At 56.6% G+C, this 20463-nt stretch overlaps 1 protein-coding gene across 6 annotated transcripts in view; it reads left to right on the top strand.

Moving 5' to 3' along the window:
- The window catches only part of NDRG4 (NDRG family member 4), an 82415-nt gene that overhangs the window by 46047 nt on the left and 15905 nt on the right, over window positions 1-20463 (top strand). For 4 of the 6 annotated variants that reach the window (XM_075940481.2, XM_075940480.2, XM_075940478.2 and 1 more), the window contains exon 4: window positions 14103-14208. In XM_075940481.2, the coding sequence (XP_075796596.1) occupies window positions 14103-14208 (106 nt within the window). Of the gene's footprint in view, window positions 1-4161; window positions 4367-14102; window positions 14209-20463 lie in introns of those variants that run through there. The other 2 variants (XM_075940482.2, XM_089781408.1) reach the window with 2 other exon arrangements.

Below are 20463 nucleotides of genomic sequence, written 5' to 3'. Positions count from 1 at the left end.
GGCTGACAGTCTTCCCTCTCCCATGTAGGAGGGAGCAAAATTGAATTACAGCCACCTTGTTTGTCTCTTTATGGGTGGTGGTCACTGCTGGGAGAAGGCTCAGGAGGCCAGGATGAGAATCCAGATCCTGGTTCTGTCGTCTGGCTTTTCTTGTCAGTTTGCTGGCTTCCACTCAGCCAGGAATACCACGAGACCAGCCTGGGCAGGTTGTGTAGCCCGGTACTGTATTGGAAGTGGAGTTAGTCAGGCGGTATCACACCCCGGTGGCTACAGTGTCATCGTTGCGACTTGTTGCAGAATGAGCGCCCCTAGGACGAATTACAGACGGGGTAGTGACCATGGGTTCATTTGCAAGTCCCAGGCCTGGTCCGTTCAACAAGTTTGATGAAAGTTCCAGGTAAAGTTTCGATGCTAGAATTGTTGTATGCCTGGTGAAGACCCATCCCCCAGTGACAGATGTAGCCACGGTAACGCTAGGCTTTGATGGGTCTTTTCCCCTAATCTCGTGGTATTGGGTCATTCTTTGGCCACTTACTTACCTCAAGCATTTTCTGCGCCTAGCGTGGCTAAGCTAAAATCTTACAGGCCTTGCGGTTCAGCCCTACGCCCTTAAATCCCTCGTGCATATCTAATCCTCCTGACTCGTGATCAGTTCCTACCTCTGTAATCCTACAGCTTAAGTCTCCTCAGCATACAATGACTGGAGACGACCCAACGGGTTAGTTACTCCCCACGCCGCCCCATAAATGACCTAAAGTCATTGGCGGCCGCTGTAAGGAGGCGGGTTGAGCCGAGGGGTGGTGTCCAGCGGCAGCGGGGTCTCTGACTCTAGGTCCGGTGGCGGCTGCAGGCAGGGGTCGGGCTGGGTTTTTGTTCCGTCGGAGCTGATTGGCTTGTGGCTGGCACGGTGTCGCCCAATAGGAATATGCGTGCTGGCTGGGGGGCGGAGCAACTCGCTACAGCCGCCCTTATTCCAGCGTCCCAGGATGTGGTCCAGTCAAAGTGGTCCTGGTGTCTCCAGTGGATTTTTAGGCAGGAAGGGCTAGGGATGGGATGTTGTTTCCCTCCACACCCACTCGTGACTTTCCCGGGGAAATCCGGACTCTCTCATTGATTATATACCCCACTCTGACGCATCCCCTGACCTCTTAGCATCCTGGATGTTCTCGGTCCAGGTTTCCTTCGCTCAATCGGTCTCCGTCTCCTACTCCTACGCTTTAGGTAGGAAGTGAAGGGGGAAGGCCCAGACTTAAACTGGGATCAGCTCCACTGAGATGCTCAGAAATGTCAACTTGCCGTTTTCTCCTGGCTGAGTTACCCGGCACTGACCTTGCCAAGGTCACCGGCTTGCCAGCATGTCGCAGAGGAGAAGGGGAGGAAGGGAGAGGAGAGCTAGTACAGTTCATTAGCCATGTGCCACTGGAGACCTGGGATAAAAACTCACTGAAGTCACATGTGCAATGAGTTTGGAGGTCTCGGGCTAATTCCTAGCCAGAGTCCATGTCCGAGCCAGCACCTGCTTCGGCATGGCTGCCTTTCCGTGGTGAAAATGCAGCCTAAAGAGTAAAAATGGAGCAGGGATGGGCTGAAAATGTCTTTGGAAAACACATAATCGGCTGATCATTATTGTCTGGGTGGCAAGTTTGTATGCAGAGTTATAACATGTTACTGTCTGACTTTCCTGAGACATGTTCCAAGTTTAGAAAAGCAGACGCAGACTAGTTCCTCAGACAAAAGGCAAACAAGTGCTTCAGCCAAGCATCAGCATAATTGAACTGACTATCGCTTGCTTAAACAGTCAGTCGCTAGTGGGAAGACGGGTGGGAGTGAGAGATGTACATTTTTGGCACTAGAACAGCAGGGGTGCCTGTGTAAACAGACTGGCTGTCGTCTGAACCTAGCCGTCGCCGATCCTGGGAGAGGAGGAAAAGAGATGAAACTGAGGACTAGAGATTCCAAATCCACTCTCTCCCCTCATCTCTATTCATGGCATCAGCAATGTTTCTAAGACAACAGAAGCATCCTTGAAAGTGGGGATGGGGGGGGACCGAGCCAGCCAGACTGCTGTGAGCATGTGACGAGAGAAACTTTTGTTGCTTCAAGGTCACTTTGCTTGTAAAGCCGGGTGTTAGTTTGCATTTTGCCTTTTATTTCTTTGTAACCAGTGCTGACTTTTATGCCTTGTTACGTGTCATGACTTGACACTTATCTGTGCTCAGTGCACGTGTGTCTAACCCAGTGTGTGTTTGGATTGAAGTGTGCGGGGGGGCTCCGTGGGGTGGAGATAGCAGGGTCTGGATTAATGAAACGGCAGATTTTTGATGCGCGTGGACTGTTCGATGAGCTTGTACTGTACAGATTTCCAATGATGCCTGCGGCCGGGGACGAGTCTGGGACCACGAATTTGCAGGTGCCGCTCTTCTGGGTGATTCAGGAGCGGCGGGCCAGAAGCAGCCGGCGGTTGCATGTCAACAGGCTAGGCCTGGCTGTTCCAACGAGAAGCGGAGTGAAAGACACCCCGGGTTGGAGAACTGTGCAGGGACAGCTTCTCAGCCGTCCGGCGGGTATCCTGGGGAATGCCACAGGGCCCACTGTAATGTTGAATCACCTTTAAGGGGCGATGTAATGGGGTAGGTACAGCCACCCCAGCCCCCGCAGCAGAGAGTGAACTGGGTCGGGGCAGGATCTGATCCTGGCAGAGATGCTGAGCTGAGCACTCAGGGTGCCAGGGAGCCATCCAGGTATGCACAGATCCCTTCTTAAGCATCCTGGATTTTGTGGCCTCTTGTTACGGTTGATTTTTTCCCTGGTCCCTTCTGGTAGTGATCTACCCCCGCTGCTCCTGCAGTACACCTGAGTCTGCTGCTTTTGAACTACTCTGCCCTCCTGAGGTTTCAGCCACTCGAACCAGTCTCGCGAGATCGGTGGTTTTCAGTCGGCAGTAGGAAGAGGCCTTCCGGGGGTTACCTGGACTCCTCTAGCTAACTGTCTAATTTTACTGCAGACAACGTAAAAAGCACGAGCCAAGTCTGTACAAACTAGAGATGTTGGCCTGGACCCGTTTACACGACGAACCGATAAGCCTGGGCTCATCGATGAAGCCAAACGGTTACACGCACCCCTCCCCCCCTTGCTGCTTCTGTAACAGTCACATGTGCAATGAGTTTGGAGGTCTCGGGCTAATTCCTAGCCAGAGTCCATGGCTGAGCCAGCACCTGCTTCGGCATGGCTGCCTTTCCCTGGCGAGGATGCCACCTAAAGATTAGGAATGGAGCAGGGATGGGCTGAAAATAACAAATCCCAAATTCACTGACAGCCCTTCCTCCCTCTGTGGCAGACCGTAGCGTTATGTTCACCACCTCTGCAAAACTACGATCCGTCCTGTACCTAATATGCCTTATAAAGTGTCTTCAGAAAACACATAATCGGCTGATCATTATTGTCCAGGTAAAATATGTGTGGCAAGTTTATATGCAGAGTTATAATGTGTTACTGTCTGACTTTCCTGAAACACGCTCCATGTTTAGAAAAGCAGTGACGTATAAACATTGGTGAACATCCCTCGTACAAACCACAATTTCTTACAGTCAGTGACTTGTTTGTACTGTTCTATATGCTTTACCCTGAAATGTAAGGTCCAGATTTATGTTCCACTTTATTTCTTTTATAATTATATGGTAAAAATGCAAAAGCAAACAATTTTACAGCGAGAGTCGTGCTGGGTTGGGACACGCTTTGTATTTTTATGTCTGATTTTTTGTAAGCAAGTAATTTTGAAGGGAGGTGAAATCTGAGGGTGCACAAGGCCAAGGAGGACAGCCATATGCAATGTTTGAGAGCAGCTGGGCATGTGTGTCTGTAAGCGTGTTCATGATCTTGTGGCCCATGAAGCCCAGTGCATGCCTGTACATGTGCATCCCTGACCGGGGATCTGGGGGCTTGCATGTTCCCATGGCTGTGCATGCGTGTTAGCGCGTGCCCTTGCGTGTGTGTGTCTCTCTCTCTCTCTCTCTCTCTGTCGTGGCTCGGAAGATGGCTGCAATGTGGCTTTTCATAAACGGGCATTTTGAGCCAATTGGAGCGTGGATAATTTCCCCGGCAGCCAATCGCCACGCTCCCGGGCTCCATTTCAACAACTGGCTGCAGTAAAAAAGAAGGAAAAATTCCCAAGCCAGAGCGGGTGGCAGGAGACGGGGAGGAGCTAAGCGAGGGGATGGAGCTGATCTATAAATCCGAGGCGAGCGGCTGACTTCACACACTGCCTGTCCGCTCGCCGTGCTCTGGACAGGGAATCGGGCCGTGGGTCACCAGCGCTTGCCTCTCTCCACCGGACGAGCCCCTCGCGATGCCAGAGAGCTGGGATGGGGTAGGTACAGCCCCCGCCCCTCCCCGCTGTCAGGCAGGGCTTTTCCCAGTGATAGCCCCCGGGTTCCACGCAGTGGCTTCCTTTCCCACGCCAGCCCAGGCAGCAGGGCAAAGAGATCTCGCGTGCTTGCTGATCCCTCTGCTGCCCCTGGATCGCGAGCCGCCCCCAGCGTTCTCCTGGATTCTTTGTGCGCCCTGGGTTCGGGAGCTTGCAGCCCTGGTGGCAAGAAAACCAGCACCGGGGCTCCTGCAGGGGCCGGCGTGTGATCGGGGTAGGACGGCAGGAGAAGCGTGGTCCCTGGGACCTTAGGGAGGCCTGTGCACGTACCATTCCCAGCTGCCATGCCTGTTCCGGGAGGGGAGTCAGGGATGGATCGGCTGTGCACTTCGCAGCAGCCATCAACGCCGAGCCCGGCTGCGCTCCGCGGGGGCTGTGGTAGCAAAGGGCCCAGCAGGCGCTGCCGGAGGGGGGTGGCGGCAGAGGCGGGGGGAGGGGGGCCTGGCACTGCAGTGTGTGGCCGTGTATAACCTTGAGCAAGCTGTCAGATCGGGGCACGAGGACAGAGACGCGGGGCCGGGCGGGATGTACGCCACCGCCGCCATGTGCCGGGTCGTCCCCGGGGCCTGCAGGCATGCATGGCCTCCCGTCCAGAGGCCCGTGGTCCCTGACGGTCAGTGCCCGGCCGATGCTTCCCATATTGCCCCCCGGGCTTGGACGTCTCCCATTGCTGTGATTCCCCTCCCCAGCACAATAGTAGCTGAGTTCCCTTCTTGCTCAGCCCAGGCGGGTGCCGGGGACCTGTGGTTGGGGCTCGGATCCCCAGGGGTGTTTCTGGGCAGGAGGGCGCATACGTGGGGGGCACTGGGGAAGGGGCAGGGAGGTTCTGTGCAGCTGGCACTGGCAGGGGCCAGGCCAGGTAGCAATGTGTGGGGGTAGGGACGGGAGCCGCTTGGCTGGAGAAGATGCCGCAGCAGCTTTGGGCAGCTTCCTGTTTTTGATCCCTACGGTGGGGGGAGGGTGGTGTGAGTGCTACTAGCCCAGCATGTGCACTAACGGCGAGTGACTAGCTGGGGGGAGCAGGGCAGGTTGGTCTCCGAACAGAACACCTGGCTCTGCCACTGCCCTGTTCGGTGACCTTGGCCGAGTTCCTTTGCTGCTCTGTGCCTCAGTTTCCCTTGAAGTGGGGGGCATGATTTTCCTGTGAGATCTGCGGCTGAGAAGAGGAGCATAATAGCGGCGCATCTCCGCCCTTGGCAGAAGTAGGGGGCAGTCGTGGGGGGAGATGTCCTCCGCTCCCTAGTGAGGCCCCTTGATCCCCCGGCAGTCAAGCATGGGCAGAGCCGAGGGGGGGCGGGTGCAGGTGGCACTCAGGAGCAGGAAGCTCCGCACCATCCACCCGCCCCACAGACACCTGGAGCAGCCAGCTGGAGCTCACCAGCTTCCCTGAGCCAAGGTGACCTGCTGGGAAGGGATGTCGTGGCTGGGACAGAGAGCGTAGCCGTGGAGTCTAGGGGGCGGCAGAGCACGTTTCGAGCCAGACGGACGCTGGGTCCAGGTTAACGGTGGGCGGCTGCCCAAGCCAGGCAGTGACGCCACTGAGGGCCAGTCCGCGAGCAGGCCCCGGGTCCTGCCTGCCAGCGCCCCTGTGACTCAGCCCAGAGCTTGGAGGGAGTTTGGTGGGGTTTTCCTCTTGGCTGGGTTAGAGTTAGAGCAGAGGTCTGGAACCAGGACTGGAATCAGACACCATAGCATCTTTGTGCCTCAGTTTCCCTGGAGGGAATGAGTCTTTCTTACCTACTGCAGTGGGGGGAGTGGAGCTGAAGAGCGTGTGTGTACACGGTCCAGGGAGATCCTGGGCGTAGTCATGCCGGGGGGGGCTGAGAGAAGTGTGTTGGGGGGACGCAGGCCGGAGCTGCGAGGGCAAGCAGAGAGCACGCTAGTCGTGTGGCTAGCGGACACGGCAGCGGTTGGAGCAAGCAGGGGATTGGCCTGCAGCCGGGCCTGTGAGCCCCACCCGGCTCATGCACACCGCTTGTGCCCCGGAGTGGGGCACTTTTTCACACGTGCTCTCAAACCGGTGTCGGCACAGGGGCCGGGAGAGGGAGGCGGAAGGGGTGTTCTCAGGGCCCCCGCGGAGCGCCTCGCCTGGGCAGGGCCCCATTGCGCAGGGGGCTGGACACGGGCGCTCTGGCCGCGAGGCCAGGCGTGAGAGCAGCTCGGGGGAAGGAGTCCAGACCGCCCTCCGCCCCAGAAGCTCCGCACAGGCTCTCTGACCCGTGACTCACGCCCAGCAGCGCGGGTGCGAGCAGCCCCACACCCAGTGGGGCGCTGAGACCCCATGCAGCGAGCTACGAGTGAGGCTTAGTCCTGCGGCCTGAACATCCGGGCCTGGCCTGTTCCCGCTAAGCCTCCAGGGCAAAAGCCCCTTCCCCTCCCCCTCTCCTGCTTCTTATGCATTGAACTGAGGGGAATGGAGGCAGAGGCTCCCGTTAGCCGCGTCCGAAAGCTGCAACGGTCTGTGGCTCGGGGGACAGGGCCTGGCCTGGCAGGTTTTTGTGGGGGGGGGGGATTTTTGCAGGCCCGCGGCTGTGAGTGGCCCACTGCCGCCTTCAGCCAGCAGGGCCGGGGCTTGGGGCATCGTTTCCCCGCCCTGTGACCGCGGCCGCTTTGGAACACCCCGTTCTCGGAAGCTGCTGAGACCCCGACGGAGCCGTTCCGCCCTCCGAGCAAGCAGGGGAACTCGGCCGCTTCGGGCAGCCGGCGGGTTTTGTGGGGCACTGAACTACCGCGGCAAACGCCGTCTCCAGGGGCTGGTTGCCTCCCTCCTGCCTGTTCCAGCGCATTGCAGGGCTCTGAGCTCCCACTCCCTTTTGGTGCATGCTGCAAGCGCTGCCAAGCCTCCATTAATCCCTGCCCCAAATCAATACTCCGCCGGGGCGGGAGACACGGAGCGAACCCAGCAGGGCAGGCCGCTGGAGTTGAACCGGGCATAAGCAGAGCTGCCTGGGTCTCTGCCCCGGCTTGGCCAGGGCTGGCCGCTGAAGTGAATGCTGGGGAGGGAGGCTGGGCAGCTTAGGGTCCACAGGAGCAGGGCAGAGCCCTGGCATGTACAGGGATGCGGTCCCCGGGAGGCCGGGCAGCTTAGGGTCCACAGGAGCAGGGCAGAGCCCCGGCGTGTACAGGGATGCGGTCCCTGGGAGGCCGGGCAGCTTAGGGTCCACAGGAGCAGGGCAGAGCCCTGGCGTGTACAGGGATGCGGTCCCTGGGAGGCCGGGCAGCTTAGGGGCCGGAGGAGGAGGCAGCGCCCCGGCGTATACAGGGATGCGGTCCCTGGGAGGCCGGGCAGCTTAGGGGCCGGAGGAGGAGGGCAGCGCCCCGGCGTGTACAGGGATGCGGTCCCCGGGAGGCCGGGCAGCTTAGGGGCTGGAGGAGGAGGCAGCGCCCCGGCGTATACAGGGATGCGGTCCCTGGGAGGCCGGGCAGCTTAGGGGCCGGAGGAGGAGGCAGAGCCCCGGCGTGTACAGGGATGCGGTCCCCGGGAGGCCGGGCAGCTTAGGGGCTGGAGGAGGAGGCAGAGCCCCGGCGTGTACAGGGATGCGGTCCCCGGGAGGCCGGGCAGCTTAGGGGCCAGAGGAGGAGGCAGAGCCCCGGCGTGTACAGGGATGCGGTCCCCGGGAGGCCGGGCAGCTTAGGGGCCAGAGGAGGAGGCAGAGCCCCGGCGTGTACAGGGATGCGGTCCCTGGGAGGCCGGGCAGCTTAGGGGCCGGAGGAGGAGGCAGAGCCCCGGCGTGTACAGGGTTGCGGTCCCTGGGAGGCCGGGCAGCTTAGGGGCCGGAGGAGGAGGCAGCGCCCCGGCGTGTACAGGGTTGCGGTCCCCGGGAGGCTGGGCAGCTTAGGGGCTGGAGGAGGAGGCAGAGCCCCGGCGTGTACAGGGATGCAGTCCCCGGGAGGCTGGGCAGCTTAGGGGCTGGAGGAGGAGGCAGAGCCCCGGCGTGTACAGGGATGCAGTCCCCGGGAGGCCGGGCAGCTTAGGGGCCGGAGGAGGAGGCAGAGCCCCGGCGTGTACAGGGATGCGGTCCCCGGGAGGCTGGGCAGCTTAGGGGCTGGAGGAGGAGGCAGAGCCCCGGCGTGTACAGGGATGCGGTCCCCGGGAGGCTGGGCAGCTTAGGGGCTGGAGGAGGAGGCAGAGCCCCGGCGTGTACAGGGATGCGGTCCCCGGGAGGCCGGGCAGCTTAGGGGCCGGAGGAGGAGGGCAGCGCCCCGGCGTGTACAGGGATGCGGTCCCTGGTTGCTGCGGTCCAGGAAGGACAAGGGCCGGCTTTGTGTGGCAGGGCAGGCTGGCGCGGCCCGCAGGAGCTGGGAGGCCGAGCAGCAGATGGTGAGGGAGGAGAAGCTCAGGAAATCATGCAAGTGACTCTCTTTGTCTGACGAGGACTCCCCTCCCCCGCAAGAGAGATTAGGGCCGAGGAGCGCCGGGAGCTCGCGCGTTTCCAGCGCCTGCCGACTGCCCGGGGCTGGGGCTGGGGGTTTCTTGGCACTTAGCTTCCAGGTTTAACCCCACCGCCCCTGCTGCTCTATTCCCCTCATGTTCCCCTCCCCCGGTCTGGCGCTGGCAGGCCGCCTGGTCCCCGGAAGGCTGGCGTTCTTGCTGAGCTGCCTGCGGATCCCGGCCGCCAGTTGCCCTCGTTTTCACTGAGCGGGAACACCAATGGCCGGAGCCCGGGACCGGCTCTGGAATCAGCCCTACTGCCAGGGCGGCGGCACCGGGTTGTGGCACCAAATCGGGGTCTGCCGTCACTCGGCCCTTGGCCTCGGCTACCTCCTCCAGGAGCAGGAAAGGAGCGTTCTGGCTGGCCGGCCGGGAGGTCCCGGGTGGGCGTGCTGAGCCGTTCTGGAGGGCAAGGGATGTGAGAGCCTGGCCAGCTCCGGGCTGGGCCAGCGAGACCCACTAGGCAGGAGCGTGAGCCAGCCCGCCTGGGAAGCAGGTGGGCCTGGAACGGCTGGGGGGACTCTTGGGCCTTCCTCAGGTCCGGCTGGCGGAGGGTGCCGGTGAAATCCCGTTTAACTGGCTAATCGGTTTAACTAACTAAAGGGAAGGCAAGTGGCCCCCTCCCTGCACCGCAGGCCGGGGCTGCGCCAGCCCCCACCGGTTAGACCTGGCAACCCCTCTGGCATTTCGGACGCCAGCGCCTGCTCAGACAGCCGGCCAGGCATCACGGGGGTCTGGGAGACGGGCCCCTAATCTCCCCCGGGATTCCCCAGCAGAACCCTCTAGCAGCTCATCCCCGGGGTCGGTTCCTCTCTTCGGAGGCCACCGTGTCCGCCGTGACTTCAGAATCCTCCTCGCCCTGCATCGCAGCCCCCCACTTCCCACCTCCAACGTGTCCTGGCTCGGCCCCATGGGATCCCTCGTGGTGGAGAGTAGCATGACCATGAACCAGAGCACCTGTGTGGCCAGCCTTCCCTCAGCCACAGAACCATCCCTGTCCGTAGGGCAGGAAAGGAAGGACTGCGACGTTGCCCCGGCTTGGAAGGCCCCTTCCTCACCGTCTACCCCTGAATCCTCCCGAGTTCCCTGTGGAGCCCAGACCTCGTCCACCGGGCACGCTGAGAACGACCCGGCCTGTGCTTCCCAAAGAAGCACCGCTTGTCCGGTTCACCTCAGGCTGGCAGCACAAGCCAGCCCAAGAATAAACGTTCTCTGAGCACAGTGAGGCAAGGGATAGGCAGAACGTGGGCAGCGTGGTTCTGCACAGAACACACTCCTAACGTGCTTTGTAGAGCCTACACTTGAAGAACCCATTCACCCCTGGCTGTGTATCAAGCCAGAGTCCCCTTCAGCATTCACAGCTGTGTCCGGTTGGGGCTCCTCTTTCATGAAGTGAACCCGCTGCCTGTTTTCCTTCCTAGGTGAAGGGGGCCAGAGTGGATCTCTTCTCTCAGGCACACACCCCGCCTCCGGTGGGTACTTTTTTCTCTTCAAAAGTCGGCCAATCCTTCATTCCCGCTGGGGTCTGACAGGTGAGAGGAGACCCGCTGTGAATCGTAATACTTCCTTTCTGTGCCAAGAGCCAGCGACGTGGCCAGTCTTGAACTGCAAACTCCAAGGGCATGTCTACTCTGGGGAGTGATTTTGAAATAACTCCCCTTGTTTCGAAATAACAAGGCGAGCATCCACACGACCTAGCCCGTTATTTTGAAATAATGAGCTGGTTATTTCAAAATAATAACCCCTGCTTGGGTTGAGGAATAAGTTTATTTTGTAATAGTTCTTTTGGAAGTTATTTCGAAATCATGACTGGTGTGGAGAAAGTGAATAAGGAAAAGTTATTTACTTATTCCCACAATATAAGAACTAGGGGTCACTCAATGAAATGAATAGGCAGCAGGTTTAAAACAAACAAAAGGAAGTTTTTCTTCACTCGGCGCGCAGTCAACCTTTGGAACTCCTTGCCAAAGGATGTAGTGAAGGCTAGAACTTTAACAAGGTTCAAAAAAGAGCTAGATAGATTCATGGAGGTTAGATCCATCAATGGCTATGAGCCAGGATAGGTAGGAATGGTGTCCGTGCCCTCGGTTTGTCTGGAAGTTGGATGACAGGACAGAGATCACGTGAGGATTACCTGTTCTGTTCCCTCCCTCTGGGGCATCTGGCATTGGCCACTGTCGGCAGACAGGATATTGGGCTAGAGGGACCTTTGGTCTGACCCAGTCTGGCCGTTCTGATGTTCTTATGAAATATGTTATTTTGAAATAACCTGCTAGTGTAGACTTAACCTGAGAATACAGTGTTCCCTATGCATCTGCAGCTCTGTGCACAGCCTCTGTCCATGGTTCTGTGATGAAGTTGGTGACCAGTGTGACTTTGGCTTTCGTTTGAGACCTTACGTGCCGGTCTTTGGTGACCTAGAATGTACACACCTGACCCAAGGGACTTTCAGCTGATGTAAATGGGCGTAGCTCGGGCCTGGGCAAAATGTGGCCCGGGGGCCGGATCTGGTCTGCCAGCCACTGGATCCAGCCCACGGACACAGCGGGGAGTCCCAGGCAGACTCCCCCGCTTGCCCTGCACACAGCTCAGGAAAGCGTCTGCAGGGCCGTTCCTCTTTAACAACTGTTAAAATAGCCAACGGGTGCAAGCAGTGGGACAAAGTGGGTCGCAGTTAGCCAGTGGAACTCACTGCTGCTGGATATCACTGGGGCCAAGAATTAAGCAAGCTTCCAGGGGATTGGACTCGATGACCTCTCCAAGGAAGTGGGGGAAGACTTCAGACACGGCTCCCACGCCCAGCACAATCTCATTGGCCAGCTTCTGGCCAGAAATTGGCCGACGGGAGCTGCCTGTTTGAATAACAAGCAGCACATGAAGCACCACGCCCCCCCTCCCCTCCGGCTCAGTGATTCACACAAGCACATGGCTGTGCAGGTGTGGAGCAGGCTGGCTGGCTGACAGAAACTTTTTAAGATCTACAAGCATTTAGCTCAGTGGGCTGCTGGCTGGTAAATCTCCTGGCCAGAGCCTGCCTCTGGCACCCCAGCCTCTTCCTCCCCCAACCCTCTGCCCCCCCTCCTGAACCCGTACCCCCTCCCAGATCTGGCACCCCAGTCTCTTGCCCCAGATCACAATCCACTCCTACCCTAGGTCACAACCCAAACTCCTGCACCCCAGGGCCCTCCCCTAGGTTCCGAACCAAACCCCTGCACTCCAGGATCCCCTAGATCCTGAACAAACCCCTGCACCCCAGTTCCCTGCCTTGGTCACAACTGCCTCCTTCACCCCAACTCCCTCCTGCACCCCAGTCCCTAACCGCAAGCTCCCTTCTGCACCCAACCTCTATCCCAGACCCCGCACTCCCCCCCTTTGTACATTGGAAGAGTGTGGCCCTCGACAGGCGATTATGTGAAGCTGCCGCTATTCTCTGGAGTGTCAAGACATCAATGCTAATAAGGGCCTAATGCTGTTGAAATTTCAAGGAAGGGCTGTGCATTTCGCAGGGGCCAGGAGCTGCCACTGACTCACTGTGTAACCATGGGCAAGTTGCTTTCCCTTGCTGAGCCTCAGTTTCCCATTCTGTAAAGAGACCCTGGTAGCTGCCTCACTAACGGTTAATTCACAAGGGGGAGGGGGAGGTATCCTGAGCAGAAGGGGTTTTAAGTGGGGATTGAGTAGGATTTCAGAAGGGTGGCTTTGTGGCAGCCTTCTCCATGAGACGAACATCAGCCTAATATTTCTCAAGAGCTTTGACCTCCGCGGATGGAGGAGTCCCGAGAAGGGCAAAGGATTATTTGGGGTAGCCTCTTTCACACATATTACAAGCCTGCAGCTGTTGAAATCAATGGGAATGACCAATCCCTGTAGCCTGATTGCTTCCTATTGTGAAATAATAGAAGAGGGAGTGGAATACAGCGATTTGTCAGGCATGTGTCCTTAACGGTGGCAAATTCAAATCTGAGGGAAGGAAATCCTTTCTTTACACCGTTAGCCTGTGGAACTCACTGCCACTGGATATCAGTGGGGCCAAGAATTAAGCAAGCATCCAAAAGGATATTGGACATAGGTATGGATAACTGCAGTCTCCAAAGTTACTGAATGAATGATGATAAACGTTTGGGGAGGGGGGGGGCGGAGCATCCCACGTCTCGTTACTGTAAGGTTCTTGGTGTGCTGACCTCTGAGGTATCGGGGTCTCTCCACGGACAGTCTCAGAACAGTAGGCTAAACAAATGAACAAAGAAAGAGGCAAATGGGAGTGGGGAGAGCAGGTACAGATAGATTTCTTTGGAAAAGACACGGCAGCCATTGTATGGAATATGCCATATGGTTCATGCCCGTTCACAACAGACAGGGCTTAGTCTGGGCAAGCATCACTTGTGAGGTTTGACTTGTTCGCTACAAGGCGCAGAGAGCCTCAGATGCAATCGAAGGCCTTGCTCCCGCCTTCCGTGACATCTGATCAGTGGCAATGAGTCCCCCAGGAATTCTGGATTGCTCTAATCCAGAGCCTCCTGCAAGTCCCTGCTAAGGGAGCTTATATGGCATGGTTTTGGATACTTTCGTAGAATACTAGAACTGGAAGTGGCCTTGAGTCCAGTCCCCTGGAAGCTTGCTTAATTCTTGGTCCCACTGATATCCAGCGGCAGTGAGTTCCACAGGCTAATGGTGTCCCACTTTGTCCCATTGCTTTCACCCGTTGGATATTTTGTGCATGTAAATGCCCACGTGTGTTTCCAGTTGGTCATTTGGGCACGAGTGCCATATGCCGATAGGGGTGCAGATTTGGGGCCCAGCTGTTAAAAATCCCTTGCCCCTTTTCTGTCTTTGGAAGGACATGGGGGATATCTGCGTCAGTCAGATCCAATGCGGTGGAAATGGCTGTGGCACTCATGGGAGTTGGTTTGGAGAACGTCTGTAGAAGGGCAGGGTTGCCGGGCCTGTGAGTGGAAGCACACGCATGGGTACATGGGCATCTGTGTGTGAGGCTCTGTCTGTCTGGCGGATCGGGCACCAGCAGTGGGCCAGCGCGGTGTGCGTGCAAAGGCCATGTGTGTGTGTATACACACTGCTGGGCGTGTCAGTGTCAGGTGTGTGTCTGTTGCAGGCTGGTGAGGCTGTCACCGGTTCCGTTCATCCCCGCGTGATGTAGGGCCAACGTTGTCATTGGTCCCTTTCTTTCCCAGTAACAGAGTGACCCCCAGGCGGGACGACACATAACCCTGTCTCGTCTCTCTCTCCCAGGAGCATGACATTGAGACCCCGTACGGGCTGCTGCATGTGGTCATTCGGGGGTCCCCGAAGGGAAACCGCCCGGCCATCCTGACCTACCATGATGTTGGACTCAACCGTAAGTACACCCCTTCCATCCCGGTCAGTCTGCTCAGTGTTACTCCCAAGGAGTCCAGTGTTTTGTGGTGCCCTGTGGGGGTTGGCACCAAGCGTAAGTAGCAGAGGTTACCGGTGCAACCTGTCGAGAGCAAGGACACGGTGCAGCGCCACAGGTGCTGGTCCCTGGGATGCAACGCTCTCGCCCTTTGAATGTCTGATCACGGTTGCAGGCAGGCTCATGATATCTGTGGAACTCACTGCTGCAGTGTATTGGTTGACGCCGAGTAAGGGTCACCAGGGATGTAAGAAGCTGCAATGGGCCCTAATCACACGTGAGCACCAGCGAGGGGCAGGGAGCCCCCCTCTCCCTCCATAGCTCTGTATTACTCATGACTAGTTGTGACATGTGGAGGTTTTTTCGCTGTCCTCTTAAGGAACCCAGGCTGGCCACTGACGGAGGAAGCAGGAGAAGATGGAGCCTTGGTCTGCTCCATCATGGGAATGCCTGAGCCTCTGTCTCTAGCATCACTGTGCTGCTGATGTGGTTGGACTGAGCCGCCTTCACTGTAAGGCACTGGGGAGGGGACGAACGGTGACCTGGTAATGTGCTCTCCAGTCCCCCAAACCGGCCAGGGGCTTTGTTAACTGGTGATGCTGGCTTGGAGCAGCCCAATCACCACGTGGCCCAGTTGGCTTCTGTGTGAAATCTCCAGAGATTCTGCACCCGGCGTGAACTCACGGAAGCAAAGGGAGTTTATCCACTGACTTCTCTGGGCCTAGAACATCACCTCTGGGCTCTAGCTGCGATCTGTCCTCTCGGCTGCACAGCCAGGGAGTGCTGTCTAGTGGTTACAGCAAGGGCCCGCGAATTAGGACAGGCAGGTTCTGTGATTGACCCTGGGACGGAACCTCATGTAGGAAGAGGACTTGGAATCAGGATTTCGGAGTCAGGTCTGCAGCTGATTCATGGCGGCTCTGGGAAAGGCCAAGGTAACTCTGGCGTTTCCCACGCTTGTCTCCCGAGAGCGTGGGGTGTTTTTTCAGGTGGTTGAGAAGAAGCGCTTTGCGTGCTCTTTCTAGATCATATTGCTGGCCCCCCAAATTTTATTGGAATCGGCTTTCACCCGGCCCCTTCGAAGTGCAGGTGTTTCGCCTTTTTAAAGTTTTCACGTGTTTGGACGAGAGAAACTGATTCTGGAGGAAGCAACACTGCGACTTTTGAGAGAACCTCAAAACTGAACTAAAAGTTCATGGGGGAAAACGTGTACATCCTGTTTTTATAACCCGTCTACCTGTGAGGCTGTCCGATTTTGATGTAACTGTTCTGCTCAGCCCTCCATCCTGGGACCTGCCTTCTAGGCGAGGGTGAATTCCATTGACGAGCACTGAGTTCCTACTTAAAAACAAACCGAACGGAGGCTTTTTGAAGAGCCAGGATAGTGTCTGTGAGTCTGAGGCTACGTCTTCACTGCGAGTTATTCTGGCAGGAAATATGCTAATGAGGGACTCCTTAGCATAAGTCATGACCTCATTAGCATATTTTCTGCGCAGTGAAGATGTAACCAGAGTGAATGTTAAAGCATCTTGGACGAAAGGGAAAAAATATATTTTGCTAATTATCTATCTAGGTATTTATATGGCCCTTGGTCCCATAATCTCTCAGCAGCTCTCCATCCTGAATGGATTTTATCCTCCCAACTCCTGCAAGGTAGGGAAGCCCTATTATCCCCATGTTGCAAAGCAGGGACGAATCACAGTAGTGTTGCCTAAGGGCTAAAGCGCTGGAGTTAGGAATTGGGAGACCCAGGTTGTATTCCCAACTCTGCCACTGGCCTGCTGGGTGATCTTGGCTTGCCTCAGTTCCTCCATCTGTGAAATGGGCATAACGAGACCACCTTCCTTTGTAGCTGAAAAGTGCCAAATCCGAGCTAGGTATGCTTGTTAAGTGATTTGCCTGAGGTCACACACAGGGTCCTGTGATGGGTTCAGTCACAAAGATCCCCTTGAGACTGTCAGCTGATGTGCTGAAATACCACTGTGTCAACCTTCGGGCCCTCCTGGGCACCCCTCTGCCCTGCTGTGCTAGGCCCTCTGGCCTCCAGCCCTGGCACAGAAATGGGGGTCGCAGCCCACAGAAGCGTAATGCAGACGCTTACTAAGCAAAAAAACCCTGAAAGCTTAATACAGTAAGAAGTGGGTTTCATGGAATATTTCACCCCCACTTCCAGTACATTTCTTTCCTTTCCCCTGTTCTGTTGTAGATATTCCCAGCCGCCGCCGTGGGTGATAGGCAGGGACGTCTGGCAGGGCCCCTGTTGTTTGGCTTACCACCTTTTATAGCGATTTTTGTCAAAGGCAGGAACCCTTTGTGTTCAATTTAAACTTTTTCTCGCTTTCAGTGGAAACGTGCCACATCCGTAGTGGGTCCCAGCAAAGGTGACCCAAACACACACCCTTGTGGGGACTCTGAGCACCTGCTGGCTGGTTTGTAGGAAAAACAAACCTCTTTACAGATCATTATCTTTACCCATGAGCCATCAATTCCTGAAATGCCCTTGATGGCCCTCGGCCCGTCTACATTAGCAAAACCGGTTGACACTTCATATTTCTGACTTCAGATCCAGGAATGCTCCTTGCCCACAGGAGGGAAAATCCTATTTGGTAGATCACAGACTTGTCACACAATCCCTTACACACAGTATTCTGCATAAGGCATGTCCAGTTATGCATATTCATAAGCATAGTCCCAGCACCCTAGCGAGAACGTCTGCACGGCTATTTTCCGCTCCGCATTGGGAGTCGGTTGATCTGGGTTGTGAGACTTGCTGTTGTGGGGGAGGGGGATGTTTTTTTCAGAATAGACGTAGCCAGATTCTGGCTGAGACAAGCTCTTTGGAGTCTCAGTCCAGTCCCCTACCCATCAACCCATTCTTGCTGGTCCAGCTCCATCTCATGGGCAGGGGACTGGACTCGATGACCTCTTGAGGCCCCTTCCAGGACTCTCTAGTGAATTGATTATTTTCGATCACCTGGAGATGGAGTGTCTCCAGAACACAGTCCCGGGTGCAGAATTGTACTAACGCAATTCCCCAAACTGGATGTGTGAAATCCAGACCGTGCCGAAGTCCATGGGAGTTTTGCCGTTGGCTACAATGGGACCAGAAGCATCGCTGGGTGGCTGTCAAGCAGCAACCATGATGTGAATGGCTGTAGTCTGATTTATGAATGACCTGGATGAGGGGATGGCTCGCACCCTCAACAAGTTTGCGGATGACACTAAGCTAGGGGGAGAGGTAGATACGCTTAAGGGCAGAGAGAGGGTCCAGAGTGACCGAGACAAATTGGAGGATTGGGCCAGAAGAAATCTGATGAGGTTCAACAAGGACAAGTGTAGAGTCCTGCACTTGGGACGGAAGAATCCCAAGTATTGTTCCAGGCTGGGGACCGACTGGCTAAGCAGCAGTTCGACAGAAAAGCACCACGGGATTCCAGTGGATGAGAAGCTGGGTATGAGTCAGCAGGATGTCCTTGTAGCCAAGAAGGCAAATGGCATATGAGGGGGCATTAAGAGGAGCATGGCCAGCAGATCTAGAGAAGTGATTATTCCCCTTTATTCCACTCTGGTGAGGCCACATCTGGAGTATTGTGTCCAGTTCTGGCCCTTCCCCTCTTCCTCCCACTCCCTCCCTCCCGCCCCCCCGCTACTGAAAGGATGTGGGCGCATTGGGGAGGGTCCAGCGGACGGCAACCGAAATGCTTAGGGGGCTGGAGCACATGATCTATGAGGAGAGGCGGAGGGATTTGGGTTTGTTTAGTCTGCGGAAGAGAAGAGCGAGGGGGGATTTGAGAGCAGCCTGCAACTCCCTGAAGGGGGTTCCAAAGAGGCTGGAGAGAGGCTGTTCTCAGTGGGGGCAGGTGGCAGAACAAGGAGCAACGGGCTCAAGTCGCAGTGGGGCAGGTCTAGGTTGGATATAAGGAAACATTATTTCCCTAGGCGGGTGGGGAAGCGCTGGGCTGGGTTCCCTAGGGAGGGGGTGGAGTCTCCATCCCTAGAGGTGTTTAAGTCCTGGCTGGACAAAGCCCTGGCTGGGGTGATGGAGTTGGGTTGGTCCTGCTTTGGGCGGGGGGTTGGACTCGATGCCTCCTGAGGTCTCTTCCGGCCTTAATGAGTCTATGAATGGCAGTCGTGATGGACCAATCAGATCACACGGATTTGCATAAGCACTATACAATGTTTTCTCAAACTTGGAATATACAAATCTCTCGACTCTGATTGGCTAATATCCATCCCAGCATGTGGAACAGCTCCTGCAGCTACTTCCAAGATGCAGCTGGCCACAGGGGTGGCAACTTGGCCTGGATCGATTTTTTTTTTTCCTTCTCCCACACTAAAGTCCAGGGAAGTCAGTGAGCTCCGAGCTTGCAGTCCCTTAGCTTTGCCGCAATTCCTTCCACCCACGTGGTCCCCACGACAGCTGCCGTTTAGTTGCCCTCGGGGAGAATCTGAGGCCAAGCCCTTCTTATCCAATTCCCTCAGGAAGCAGGGAGCGACGCCAACGGGTTGCATCCATGCCGGGAAGGCTAACCCTTGCCGAATACACTAATGACTTGGCAATAATTGTACCCAGGGTAGGGATCTCTGCGGACTTCCAAGGAGGCTTGGGCAACTAATCGCTTTTCAGTTCTCTGGCACGTCAAAAACCCCGGGGGAAGAACTTGTTGGGAATTGACTCGCAAACGAAATGTTTCGAAACGCTGGCCGATGCGCCCCGCAGGAAGCCGTTGGGGGCGGCGCCGAAGCGTTGATGTTGTCCAAACAAAAGGGTTGGCTTCTTTTGGGGGCGGGCTCTTTGCGCACGGTTTTGTTGTAAAGGAAACGGAACCTTGAATGGAAAATCACCACGTTTTGTTTTGAAAATGTTGAACCCTCTTGGGTTTAGCCATATGGTGGAGTTTTAGGGGTTTTTTTTTTTTTAGCCAAAACCATTTGGCAGCTCCAGCGCACATTTGTGAGACTTTGGTGTCACCGAATCCACATTTTTTGCTGAGAAAAAGCTTTTACTGAAAGATCCCTGCCCTGTTCCTCTTTAGAGTTAGCTCAGGGTAGAATTATCTCCCCCTACACAGCAAAGACCCTCCAAAGTTGCCTTGAAAATAAAATAGCATGCGGAAGGCTGGGTAAGAGGAACCCAGTTCCTGAGCTGAGGCAGAGGGCACTTTACGTAGGGGTATAAAATCCAAAGTCTGTATTTTTAAATAGACAAGTGTCTCACATCATCCAATTCATGTTGTTGTAGGTGAGACTCTTGTCTATTTAAAAAACCCCGTTTGGGTTCCTACGAGGGCAGTCCAAACCACAGGAGCAGCCCGTGATGTTTTCCTTGCCCTATCATGACTCTGTTATTCGTCCTAAATGAAAAGTCTGTTGAGAGACACCGGTTGGCCAAGGGAATGGCACGCGGCCGTTAATTGGAAACAAGTGAACTCGGTGCTGGCCAAAGTCCTCTCCTGTTCCCCAGCAGGGGGCGCTTCCCCCACGGCCACGCCCAGGAGGGACCCCGCTGGGGAAAAGGAGGGGGAGTCGCCAGGACCCAGGTAGCTCGGGAGCTGAAAGCCGCTGCCCGGGCGCTCCGCCGTGGAGGAGGGTGGAAGGTTTGATCCGCGCCCTGGGTGAACATTGGCGGGGCATTGGGTCAGTTCTGCGGCCCGGCCGGGCCACTCTGAGAAGCTGGAAGCAAAGGGAGGGCCTCATGCCGGCCGCTCTGGAGCCGAGAGAGGAGCCCTGCCCAGAGAGGGAGGCCGGCTCCTGTTCTCCTCGCTAGCTGTGAGAAGGAGCCCTGGGCCTGGGTGCTCCCAGGTCCTGTGGGGGGAGGGTCCCGCTGGCCGGCCTCCCCTCCGGATGGGGCTTTCGCCAAAGCCTGCCCAGTCCCAGCAGCGCCCCGGTGGCAGGCTGGAGGCAAAGCTGCAGCTCCTGCTGCAGGAAGGTCACCTTGGAAGCACTGCAGAGTGGGGAGGGGAGCAGCCAGCAGGCCGGTGGAGGGGGGGAGGGATGGGAACAGGGCGTTCCCAAGACAGGTGGGGGAGGCACACCACAGGGGATGGAAGGTTTGACAGAGGCCAGGGGAGTTAGGCGCGCCAGCCCCGTCCAATTGCAGCTTGGTGGGAGGTCCCAAGTCATTTAAGCCGCTTTGAAAAATCATGTGCTGCGGGCGCAGCTTGAAAATGTGGGTCCTGTATAATCAGGTGCCCAAACGACTACACAGACCCCGTGAAG

This window comes from Pelodiscus sinensis, chromosome 12, assembly GCF_052426305.1.
Source record: "Pelodiscus sinensis isolate ZL-2025 chromosome 12, ASM5242630v1, whole genome shotgun sequence".
In the NCBI taxonomy this organism is placed as follows: Eukaryota; Metazoa; Chordata; order Testudines; family Trionychidae; genus Pelodiscus; species Pelodiscus sinensis.
Note: the sequence above shows the minus strand (reverse complement) of the source record. Positions and strands in the feature narration are given on the sequence as shown.